General features: G+C 48.9%; 1 protein-coding gene across 1 annotated transcript; it reads right to left on the reverse strand.

Moving 5' to 3' along the window:
* Nucleotides 1–1,317: 1,317 nt before the first annotated feature.
* Nucleotides 1,318–13,449, reverse strand: LOC139568242 (NADH dehydrogenase [ubiquinone] 1 beta subcomplex subunit 7-like). The gene is made up of 3 exons (XM_071389997.1): nt 12,896–13,449; nt 9,578–9,746; nt 1,318–1,493 (listed from the first exon to the last, which is right to left on the reverse strand). Exons 1-3 carry the CDS (start codon nt 13,005–13,007, stop codon nt 1,409–1,411), a joined length of 366 nt encoding a protein of 121 aa, XP_071246098.1. The 5' UTR covers nt 13,008–13,449; the 3' UTR covers nt 1,318–1,408.
* Between the last annotated feature and the right edge of the window lie 330 nt (nt 13,450–13,779).

Genomic DNA, 13,779 nt, shown 5'->3' on the forward strand with positions numbered 1-13,779 from the left:
CATTAGAAGTCATTTAGTTTAAAAACCATGTCTTGATGATATAGGCTACTGTTACTAGACTAATACACACCACTGTTACCACACTGGAGATGGGGGGCTATATGATACAATAGAACACTAAATGTAATGCATATCTAAGGCTGCGTTTACACAGGCAGACCAATTGTGATTTCCCCCCCCACACAAATTGGTCTTTTGACCAATCTCACTTCTTATTGCTCCAATGACAAATGAGTGAGAAATCAGAATTGGGCTGCCTGTCTAAACCCAACCTGTGATGGGGACGGAATGAGACACTAAATTCAGATTCTGTTCAATCAGTTGATGGATCTAGATTGTAGCAGAGCTACTGTCAGCAGAGGGAAAGATGGTGTCATCCTGAATGACCAGACAGAGTGCACATGTCCATATGATCTAGGATCAGCTCCCCTCTTCTAATCATTATGAAATAAAAGGCTAACATGATCCTAGATCAGTAGTTCTCAGAGACGCTTTTCACCCCGTTGAATGTAGCACAGGCAGGGCTAGTGATAAAGAAACAAACTAACCTTGATTCAATCAGATCCAGCCTTAACTGGCGATAGCAGATGTCTGGATGGTGTCAGAGGTGGAACTGCGTTAAGAGCGGTCAAATCCCCAAGCAGCGCCGTGCGATAAGGCCGGTTAACGCCGCCACGGACAGTCCCATTGGATGCAACAAAATACCATTCAGCCGTGTTAAAGATCAAACACTTGAATTAGACTGGAAGGCAGAAATCCCCCTCATTCAAATGAAAACATGCCTTAGCCTGACATCAATGGTTTGACAGAGTCATTATTCTTGAGCCTACTCTGTTTTGAACTCTAACACAGCACAGATAATAAGGGGTTTGTCAATAGCAGCCTCTGATTTGTCAGCTCCTGCTGTAGTTACACCTGCATCAGCTATGTGGATCCGGCCAACGCTGGTTGGCACACGATCTGATTGCATCCGGGCCTAAATGTTTGGCCGGGATTCAGTTAGACCGCGGGTTGTCGACAATGCCGCTTTTAAAGGCATTTTTCCGATTGAGCCGACATATGCAGCGTGAATGAGATCTCTACTACAAACGTGGGAACATCGCCTTTAAAAGCTGCATTGTCCACAACCCACTGTCAAATAGAAAATAGATAGCTGGCTCAGACCCTGCTCTGATGCACACCCCTCCCCTCCTACTACCTGGGGTGTATTCAAAAAAAATAAGCGTTTCTATTGGACAAATTGGGGTAGGTCCCTCCCCGTGTGGTTCCCAGGCTCGTAACGTAGCAGGAAACAAACAGAGACAGATGGCTCAGTGGTAGAGTAGTGGAGCTCAAAAGGTCTTTATTGTGGAGAGCAGCAGGTATGTACACAGAGGGGTCAGGGGGTTAGAGGTCATGATGATGAAGCTCAAGCTGCCTGGGCTTCCTCCACCCTCTTCTTCCTCATCTGCAGCCGTCGCTCCCGCTCATACTCCTTCATACGCATCACGTAGCTACACACAGGAGAGAGTGGGTTTGATGGTAAAGGACCTCAGATGGCAGTACTACTACAACAAGTCTGACAACTCTAGTCACGTGTGACCATCAGACACATGCAACAACTCTTTGATAACAATACATGCCATTTTGCACTTTAATCGAAAGCCACATGACCACTGTCAAGTCAACTTCCTGTTCCCTCTAAGCTGTGTGGCCACTCACCTCCTCCAGAGCAGAAGAAATGCCATCCAGACTCGAGAGATTGGACTTCACCCCCATTAGTTTGCACTATATAGATTAACGTTTCTCTCTCTGATTCAATCAACTTATCAGCCCCTTTTCAACGCAACCAAACAAATCTTAACTTTGCAAGATTGAGTCTGATTTTGTTATAGGCAGAGCCAGTCTCATGGACTGTAGGCCTGCATTTAACCCCACCTATAGGTTACTGTAGGCCTGCATTGAACACCACATAGGTTACTGTAGGCCTGCATTAAACACCACCTATAGGTTACTGTAGGCCTGCATTTAACCCCACCTATAGGTTACTGTAGGCCTGCATTTAACCCCACCTATAGGTTACTGTAGGCCTGCATTGAACCCCACCTATAGGTTACTGTAGGCCTGCATTGAACACCACCTATAGGTTACTATAGGCCTCCATTGAACACCACCTATAGGTTACTATAGGCCTGCATTAAACACCACCTGTAGGCCTGCATTGAACACCACATAGGTTACTGTAGGCCTCCATTGAACACCACCTATAGGTTACTGTAGGCCTCCATTGAACACCACCTATAGGTTACTGTAGCCCTGCATTGAACCCCACCTATAGGTTACTGTAGGCCTGCATTGAACCCCACCTATAGGTTACTGTAGGCCTGCATTGAACCCCACCTATAGGTTACTGTAGGCCTGCATTGAACCCCACCTATAGGTTACTGTAGGCCTCCATTGAACCCCACCTATAGGTTACTGTAGTCCTGCATTGAACCCCACCTATAGGTTACTGTAGGCCTGCATTGAACGCCACCTATAGGTTACTGTAGGCCTGCATTAAACACCACCTATAGGTTACTGTAGACCTGCATTGAACCCCACCTATAGGTTACTGTAGTCCTGCATTGAACCCCACCTATAGGTTACTGTAGGCCTGCATTGAACGCCACCTATAGGTTACTGTAGGCCTGCATTAAACACCACCTATAGGTTACTGTAGACCTGCATTGAACACCACCTATAGGTTACTGTAGGCCTGCATTAAACACCACCTATAGGTTACTGTAGCCCTGCATTAAACACCACCTATAGGTTACTGTAGGCCTGCATTAAACACCACCTACAGGTTACTGTAGGCCTGCATTGAACCCCACCTGATGGTACAGCCTATTGGCTACTGTCTATTTAAACAGGGAACATTGGACATGACCCCCAGTGGGATTTAAACAGGGAACATGACCTCAGTGGGATTTAAACAGGGAACATTGAACATGACCCCAGTGAGATTTAAACAGGGAACATTGGACATGACCCCAGTGGGATTTAAACAGGGAACATTGGACATGACCCCCAGTGGGATTTAAACAGGGAACATTGGACATGACCCCAGTGGGATTTAAACAGGGAACATTGGACTTGACCCCCAGTGAGATTTAAACAGGGAACATTGGACATGACCCCCAGTGAGATTTAAACAGGGAACATTGGACATGACCCCCAGTGGGATTTAAACAGAGAACATTGGACATGACCCCAGTGAGATTTAAACAGGGAACATTGGACATGACCCCCAGTGGGATTTAAACAGGGAACATTGCACATGACCCCAGTGGGATTTAAACAGGGAACATTGGACATGACCCCCAGTGAGATTTAAACAGGGAACATTGGACATGACCCCAGTGGGATTTAAACAGGGAACATTGGACATGACCCCCAGTGGGATTTAAACAGGGAACATTGGACATGACCCCAGTGGGATTTAAACAGGGAACATTGGACATGACCCCCAGTGGGATTTAAACAGGGAACATTGGACATGACCCCAGTGAGATTTAAACAGGGAACATTGGACATGACCCCCAGTGAGATTTAAACAGGGAACATTGGACATGACCCCAGTGGGATTTAAACAGGGAACATTGGACATGACCCCCAGTGGGATTTAAACAGGGAACATTGGACATGACCCCCAGTGGGATTTAAACAGGGAACATTGGACATGACCCCAGTGAGATTTAAACAGGGAACATTGGACATGACCCCAGTGAGATTTAAACAGGGAACATTGGACATGACCCCAGTGGGATTTAAACAGGGAACATTGGACATGACCCCAGTGAGATTTAAACAGGGAACATTGGACATGACCCCAGTGGGATTTAAACAGGGAACATTGGACATGACCCCAGTGAGATTTAAACAGGGAACATTGGACATGACCCCAGTGGGATTTAAACAGGGAACATTGGACATGACCCCAGTGGGATTTAAACAGGGAACATTGGACATGACCACAGTGGGATTTAAACAGGAAACATTGGACATGACCACAGTGGGATTTAAACAGGAAACATTGGACATGACCACAGTGGGATTTAAACAGGGATCATGACCCCAGTGGGATTTAAACAGGGAACATTGGCTGGAATGCAACCATAAAGTGTGTCCAGGAAAGACAGAAACAAACTCCATGTGCTGCTAAACCTCGACCTACACCTAGAACCAGGCAGATACTTACTCCTGGTGCTGCTAAACCTCGACCTACACCTAGAACCAGGCAGATACTTACTCCTGGTGCTGCTAAACCTCGACCTACACCTAGAACCAGGCAGATACTTACTCCTGGTGCTGCTAAACCTCGACCTACACCTAGAACCAGGCAGATACTTACTCCTGGTGCTGCTAAACCTCGACCTACACCTAGAACCAGGCAGATACTTACTCCTGGTGCTGCTAAACCTCGACCTACACCTAGAACCAGGCAGATACTTACTCCTGGTGCTGCTAAACCTCGACCTACACCTAGAACCAGGCAGATACTTACTCCTGGTGCTGCTAAACCTCGACCTACACCTAGAACCAGGCAGATACTTACTCCTGGTGCTGCTAAACCTCGACCTACACCTAGAACCAGGCAGATACTTACTCCTGGTGCTGCTAAACCTCGACCTACACCTAGAACCAGGCAGATACTTACTCCTGGTGCTGCTAAACCTCGACCTACACCTAGAACCAGGCAGATACTTACTCCTGGTGCTGCTAAACCTCGACCTACACCTAGAACCAGGCAGATACTTACTCCTGGTGCTGCTAAACCTCGACCTACACCTAGAACCAGGCAGATACTTACTCCTGGTGCTGCTAAACCTCGACCTACACCTAGAACCAGGCAGATACTTACTCCTGGTGCTGCTAAACCTCGACCTACACCTAGAACCAGGCAGATACTTACTCCTGGTGCTGCTAAACCTCGACCTACACCTAGAACCAGGCAGATACTTACTCCTGGTGCTGCTAAACCTCGACCTACACCTAGAACCAGGCAGATACTTACTCCTGGTGCTGCTAAACCTCGACCTACACCTAGAACCAGGCAGATACTTACTCCTGGTGCTGCTAAACCTCGACCTACACCTAGAACCAGGCAGATACTTACTCCTGGTGCTGCTAAACCTCGACCTACACCTAGAACCAGGCAGATACTTACTCCTGGTGCTGCTAAACCTCGACCTACACCTAGAACCAGGCAGATACTTACTCCTGGTGCTGCTAAACCTCGACCTACACCTAGAACCAGGCAGATACTTACTCCTGGTGCTGCTAAACCTCGACCTACACCTAGAACCAGGCAGATACTTACTCCTGGTGCTGCTAAACCTCGACCTACACCTAGAACCAGGCAGATACTTACTCCTGGTGCTGCTAAACCTCGACCTACACCTAGAACCAGGCAGATACTTACTCCTGGTGCTGCTAAACCTCGACCTACACCTAGAACCAGGCAGATACTTACTCCTGGTGCTGCTAAACCTCGACCTACACCTAGAACCAGGCAGATACTTACTCCTGGTGCTGCTAAACCTCGACCTACACCTAGAACCAGGCAGATACTTACTCCTGGTGCTGCTAAACCTCGACCTACACCTAGAACCAGGCAGATACTTACTCCTGGTGCTGCTAAACCTCGACCTACACCTAGAACCAGGCAGATACTTACTCCTGGTGCTGCTAAACCTCGACCTACACCTAGAACCAGGCAGATACTTACTCCTGGTGCTGCTAAACCTCGACCTACACCTAGAACCAGGCAGATACTTACTCCTGGTGCTGCTAAACCTCGACCTACACCTAGAACCAGGCAGATACTTACTCCTGGTGCTGCTAAACCTCGACCTACACCTAGAACCAGGCAGATACTTACTCCTGGTGCTGCTAAACCTCAACCTACACCTAGAACCAGGCAGATACTTACTCCTGGTGCTGCTAAACCTCGACCTACACCTAGAACCAGGCAGATACTTACTCCTGGTGCTGCTAAACCTCGACCTACACCTAGAACCAGGCAGATACTTACTCCTGGTGCTGCTAAACCTCGACCTACACCTAGAACCAGGCAGATACTTACTCCTGGTGCTGCTAAACCTCGACCTACACCTAGAACCAGGCAGATACTTACTCCTGGTGCTGCTAAACCTCGACCTACACCTAGAACCAGGCAGATACTTACTCCTGGTGCTGTTAAACCTCGACCTACACCTAGAACCAGGCAGATACTTACTCCTGGTGCTGCTAAACCTCGACCTACACCTAGAACCAGGCAGATACTTACTCCTGGTGCTGCTAAACCTCGACCTACACCTAGAACCAGGCAGATACTTACTCCTGGTGCTGCTAAACCTCGACCTACACCTAGAACCAGGCAGATACTTACTCCTGGTGCTGCTAAACCTCGACCTACACCTAGAACCAGGCAGATACTTACTCCTGGTGCTGCTAAACCTTGACCTACACCTAGAACCAGGCAGATACTTACTCCTGGTGCTGCTAAACCTCGACCTACACCTAGAACCAGGCAGATACTTACTCCTGGTGCTGCTAAACCTCGACCTACACCTAGAACCAGGCAGATACTTACTCCTGGTGCTGCTAAACCTCGACCTACACCTAGAACCAGGCAGATACTTACTCCTGGTGCTGCTAAACCTCGACCTACACCTAGAACCAGGCAGATACTTACTCCTGGTGCTGCTAAACCTCGACCTACACCTAGAACCAGGCAGATACTTACTCCTGGTGCTGCTAAACCTCGACCTACACCTAGAACCAGGCAGATACTTACTCCTGGTGCTGCTAAACCTCGACCTACACCTAGAACCAGGCAGATACTTACTCCTGGTGCTGCTAAACCTCGACCTACACCTAGAACCAGGCAGATACTTACTCCTGGTGCTGCTAAACCTCGACCTACACCTAGAACCAGGCAGATACTTACTCCTGGTGCTGCTAAACCTCGACCTACACCTAGAACCAGGCAGATACTTACTCCTGGTGCTGCTAAACCTCGACCTACACCTAGAACCAGGCAGATACTTACTCCTGGTGCTGCTAAACCTCGACCTACACCTAGAACCAGGCAGATACTTACTCCTGGTGCTGCTAAACCTCAACCTACACCTAGAACCAGGCAGATACTTACTCCTGGTGCTGCTAAACCTCGACCTACACCTAGAACCAGGCAGATACTTACTCCTGGTGCTGCTAAACCTCGACCTACACCTAGAACCAGGCAGATACTTACTCCTGGTGCTGTTAAACCTCGACCTACACCTAGAACCAGGCAGATACTTACTCCTGGTGCTGCTAAACCTCGACCTACACCTAGAACCAGGCAGATACTTACTCCTGGTGCTGCTAAACCTCGACCTACACCTAGAACCAGGCAGATACTTACTCCTGGTGCTGCTAAACCTCGACCTACACCTAGAACCAGGCAGATACTTACTCCTGGTGCTGCTAAACCTCGACCTACACCTAGAACCAGGCAGATACTTACTCCTGGTGCTGCTAAACCTCGACCTACACCTAGAACCAGGCAGATACTTACTCCTGGTGCTGCTAAACCTCAACCTACACCTAGAACCAGGCAGATACTTACTCCTGGTGCTGCTAAACCTCGACCTACACCTAGAACCAGGCAGATACTTACTCCTGGTGCTGCTAAACCTCGACCTACACCTAGAACCAGGCAGATACTTACTCCTGGTGCTGCTAAACCTCGACCTACACCTAGAACCAGGCAGATACTTACTCCTGGTGCTGCTAAACCTCGACCTACACCTAGAACCAGGCAGATACTTACACCTGGTGCTGCTAAACCTCAACCTACACCTAGAACCAGGCAGATACTTACTCCTGGTGCTGCTAAACCTCGACCTACACCTAGAACCAGGCAGATACTTACTCCTGGTGCTGCTAAACCTCGACCTACACCTAGAACCAGGCAGATACTTACTCCTGGTGCTGCTAAACCTCGACCTACACCTAGAACCAGGCAGATACTTACTCCTGGTGCTGCTAAACCTCGACCTACACCTAGAACCAGGCAGATACTTACTCCTGGTGCTGCTAAACCTCGACCTACACCTAGAACCAGGCAGATACTTACTCCTGGTGCTGCTAAACCTCGACCTACACCTAGAACCAGGCAGATACTTACTCCTGGTGCTGCTAAACCTCGACCTACACCTAGAACCAGGCAGATACTTACTCCTGGTGCTGCTAAACCTCGACCTACACCTAGAACCAGGCAGATACTTACTCCTGGTGCTGCTAAACCTCGACCTACACCTAGAACCAGGCAGATACTTACTCCTGGTGCTGCTAAACCTCGACCTACACCTAGAACCAGGCAGATACTTACTCCTGGTGCTGCTAAACCTCGACCTACACCTAGAACCAGGCAGATACTTACTCCTGGTGCTGCTAAACCTCGACCTACACCTAGAACCAGGCAGATACTTACTCCTGGTGCTGCTAAACCTCGACCTACACCTAGAACCAGGCAGATACTTACTCCTGGTGCTGCTAAACCTCGACCTACACCTAGAACCAGGCAGATACTTACTCCTGGTGCTGCTAAACCTCGACCTACACCTAGAACCAGGCAGATACTTACTCCTGGTGCTGCTAAACCTCGACCTACACCTAGAACCAGGCAGATACTTACTCCTGGTGCTGCTAAACCTCGACCTACACCTAGAACCAGGCAGATACTTACTCCTGGTGCTGCTAAACCTCGACCTACACCTAGAACCAGGCAGATACTTACTCCTGGTGCTGCTAAACCTCGACCTACACCTAGAACCAGGCAGATACTTACTCCTGGTGCTGCTAAACCTCGACCTACACCTAGAACCAGGCAGATACTTACTCCTGGTGCTGCTAAACCTCGACCTACACCTAGAACCAGGCAGATACTTACTCCTGGTGCTGCTAAACCTCGACCTACACCTAGAACCAGGCAGATACTTACTCCTGGTGCTGCTAAACCTCGACCTACACCTAGAACCAGGCAGATACTTACTCCTGGTGCTGCTAAACCTCGACCTACACCTAGAACCAGGCAGATACTTACTCCTGGTGCTGCTAAACCTCGACCTACACCTAGAACCAGGCAGATACTTACTCCTGGTGCTGCTAAACCTCGACCTACACCTAGAACCAGGCAGATACTTACTCCTGGTGCTGCTAAACCTCGACCTACACCTAGAACCAGGCAGATACTTACTCCTGGTGCTGCTAAACCTCGACCTACACCTAGAACCAGGCAGATACTTACTCCTGGTGCTGCTAAACCTCGACCTACACCTAGAACCAGGCAGATACTTACTCCTGGTGCTGCTAAACCTCGACCTACACCTAGAACCAGGCAGATACTTACTCCTGGTGCTGCTAAACCTCGACCTACACCTAGAACCAGGCAGATACTTACTCCTGGTGCTGCTAAACCTCGACCTACACCTAGAACCAGGCAGATACTTACTCCTGGTGCTGCTAAACCTCGACCTACACCTAGAACCAGGCAGATACCTACTCCTGGTGCTCGCAGTAGTCCCAGTCGTGTCTCTCGTGTTTACAGGCCAGGAAGTTGGGCCAGTTGTCCCTCTTACACTTCATGAGCTTGATGAGGTGGTGGGCGCAGTAGTCCCTCTGGAGTACAGGGACCTGGGCCAGGTTCATCTGGGCCTGGGAGGCCACCATCTCTACCAGGGGGACAAGATAACATGTTACACCAGTGGTTAATGGGGGGAGGCCACCATCTCTACCAGGGGGACAAGATAACATGTTACCCCAGGGGTTAATGGGGGGAGGCCACCATCTCTACCAGGGGGACAAGATAACATGTTACACCAGGGGTTAATGAGTGAGGCCATCATCTCTACCAGGGGGACAAGATAACATGTTACCCCAGGGGTTAATGGGGGGAGGCCATCATCTCTACCAGGGGGACAAGATAACATGTTACACCAGGGGTTAATGGGGGGAGGCCATCATCTCTACCAGGGGGACAAGATAACATGTTACCCCAGGGGTTAATGGGGGGAGGCCATCATCTCTACCAGGGGGACAAGATAACATGTTACACCAGGGGTTAATGGGGGAGGCACATCTCTCCGGGGGCAGTAACATGTTACACCAGGGGTTAATGGGGGAGGCCACCATCTCTACCAGGGGGACAAGATAACATGTTACACCAGGGGTTAATGGGGGGAGGCCATCATCTCTACCAGGGGACAGAAACATGTTACCCCAGGGGTTAATGGGGGGAGGCCATCATCTCTACCAGGGGGACAAGATAACATGTTACACCAGGGGTTAATGGGGGGAGGCCATCATCTCTACCAGGGGGACAAGATAACATGTTACCCCAGGGGTTAATGGGTGAGGCCATCATCTCTACCAGGGGGACAAGATAACATGTTACACCAGGGGTTAATGGGGGGAGGCCACCATCTCTACCAGGGGGACAAGATAACATGTTACCCCAGGGGTTAATGGGGGGAGGCCATCATCTCTACCAGGGGGACAAGATAACATGTTACACCAGGGGTTAATGGGGGGAGGCCACCATCTCTACCAGGGGGACAAGATAACATGTTACCCCAGGGGTTAATGGGGGGAGGCCATCATCTCTACCAGGGGGACAAGATAACATGTTACACCAGGGGTTAATGGGGGGAGGCCACCATCTCTACCAGGGGGACAAGATAACATGTTACACCAGTGGTTAATGGGGGGAGGCCATCATCTCTACCAGGGGGACAAGATAACATGTTACACCAGGGGTTAATGGGGGGAGGCCATCATCTCTACCAGGGGGACAAGATAACATGTTACACCAGGGGTTAATGGGGGGAGGCCACCATCTCTACCAGGGGGACAAGATAACATGTTACACCAGGGGTTAATGGGGGGAGGCCACCATCTCTACCAGGGGGACAAGATAACATGTTACACCAGGGGTTAATGGGGGGAGGCCACCATCTCTACCAGGGGGACAAGATAACATGTTACACCAGGGGTTAATGGGGGGAGACCATCATCTCTACCAGGGGGACAAGATAACATGTTACACCAGGGGTTAATGGGGGGAGGCCATCATCTCTACCAGGGGGACAAGATAACATGTTACACCAGGGGTTAATGGGTGAGGCCATCATCTCTACCAGGGGGACAAGATAACATGTTACACCAGGGGTTAATGGGGGGAGGCCATCATCTCTACCAGGGGGACAAGATAACATGTTACACCAGGGGTTAATGGGGGGAGGCCACCATCTCTACCAGGGGGACAAGATAACATGTTACACCAGGGGTTAATGGGGGAGGCCATCATCTCTACCAGGGGGACAAGATAACATGTTACACCAGGGGTTAATGGGGGGAGGCCATCATCTCTACCAGGGGGACAAGATAACATGTTACACCAGGGGTTAATGGGGGAGGCCACCATCTCTACCAGGGGGACAAGATAACATGTTACACCAGGGGTTAATGGGTGAGGCCACCATCTCTACCAGGGGGACAAGATAACATGTTACCCCAGGGGTTAATGGGTGAGGCCATCATCTCTACCAGGGGGACAAGATAACATGTTACACCAGGGGTTAATGGGGGGAGGCCATCATCTCTACCAGGGGGACAAGATAACATGTTACACCAGGGGTTAATGGGGGAGGCCATCGTCGCTACCATCATCTCTACCAGGGGGACAAGATAACATGTTACACCAGGGGTTAATGGGGGGAGGCCACCATCTCTACCAGGGGGACAAGATAACATGTTACACCAGGGGTTAATGGGGGAGGCCATCATCTCTACCAGGGGGACAAGATAACATGTTACACCAGGGGTTAATGGGGGAGGCCACCATCTCTACCAGGGGGACAAGATAACATGTTACACCAGTGGTTAATGGGTGGAGGCCATCATCTCTACCAGGGGGACAAGATAACATGTTACCCCAGGGGTTAATGGGTGGAGGCCATCATCTCTACCAGGGAGACAAGATAACATGTTACCCCAGGGGTTAATGGGTGAGGCCATCATCTCTACCAGGGGGACAAGATAACATGTTACACCAGTGGTTAATGGGGGGAGGCCATCATCTCTACCAGGGGGACAAGATAACATGTTACACCAGGGGTTAATGGGTGAGGCCATCATCTCTACCAGGGGGACAAGATAAAATGTTACACCAGGGGTTAATGGGTGAGGCCATCATCTTTACTAGTGGACACACACACAAATTGAAAATTGTCAACAAAGAAAGGAGTAGACTATGTCCTGAGATATGTATGAGTGAAGCCTTGCATGTTCCGTAATGCATTATATGTATGCGAGGAACGCTTGTACTGTTGGCAAGCAACTACTCTTTCACAGAGTACGGAATGGAGACGAGGAAGATATTGAATTATTGAGACGCACCCGGGATTTATGACTGATTTTGACAGGACGGGGAATATCTGTTAAAAACCATATTTCTGTCTGAACTGACAGTTCTATTAAAATATATCTGTTCAAAACCATATTGCTGTCTGAACTGACAGTTCTATTAAAATATATCTGTTAAAAACCATATTTCTGTCTGAGCTGACAGTTTTATTAAAATAAAAACGTACTCTACACGAATGGAAAGGGGGCGAAATACTCAAGTTATATTTAATAGGGAACATATCATGCTAGCTAAATTTGGGTAACGTTAGCTAGCCACTAACGTTACTAGTTGCAGTTAGCTTGCTAGCGGACTTTACTTTCCATGGACATGACAAGAGTCCACCAGCAGACACTTTGCAAGCCATACTCCTGTACGGTCACACGTTCAGACCAAAACAGAGTCAACAACACAAACCTCTCTCTTTCCTCTCATCGAAGCCGAATTCGGGGTCAAAGCCAAACGGTTTCGCAGGGTCAGGCTCGGTCTCCGTCTCGGTGATATACCGCCGCGCGAGGTGAGCTCCCATGGTGCTAACGGTATTTTTTCACAATGAAAATAAAATAATCGGTGTTTCCTACGACTCTGGGAGAGAACTAATTCAAGATTGACAGAATAAATCTGCCATTCGGTCACCTCCACAAGACCCAACGAGCTACTTCCTTTCTGCAACGGAAATACACAAGTCGAGCAGTACTAGAGTGAAACACCTCCCCGGACATAGCACCATGCGTGACATTAGTTCCGCAACGCATACGTTCCACCAAGCGCTGTCTCAGTATGTGTAGCCCATGTATCTGATGCTGTTTGGACCAAACGAGTATGACATGTTGCCACCGTAGCAGTTGATTGATTGATGCCAGCAAGCATTTCGCCTCCCTTGATAAAAAAAATATATAAAATAATTGCTCAATCAGCATTGAGCTGAGTTCAACTGTGTGTTGTCCTAGCACAGCAAAACGCCCCCCCAAGGGAGGCCAGTTTGGATTTGGTTTCACACCAATGAAATCACATCCAAAGAAAAAACGAATTTATTTTATATTTTTTGCTAAATCTGCCGTTTTCTAAGTAATGGATGGAGATGGAGATTTGGACTAGTGGTTTTGACCTAATTCTCTGTACAGGCCAATGATTATGACGGCGAATCTTATCTAACCATAAATACATATATTGTGCCACTGGGCTGTGATGATTGTTGCCCATGCGAGGAAGTCAAGCTAGCAAGCATTTTAGCTAGGTAGCTTATGACAACAAAAACTAAAATCATACTGTATGACAGAGGCATAGACCGTTTTTCCAAG

Source organism: Salvelinus alpinus, chromosome 2, assembly GCF_045679555.1.
Source record: "Salvelinus alpinus chromosome 2, SLU_Salpinus.1, whole genome shotgun sequence".
NCBI lineage: Eukaryota > Metazoa > Chordata > Actinopteri > Salmoniformes > Salmonidae > Salvelinus > Salvelinus alpinus.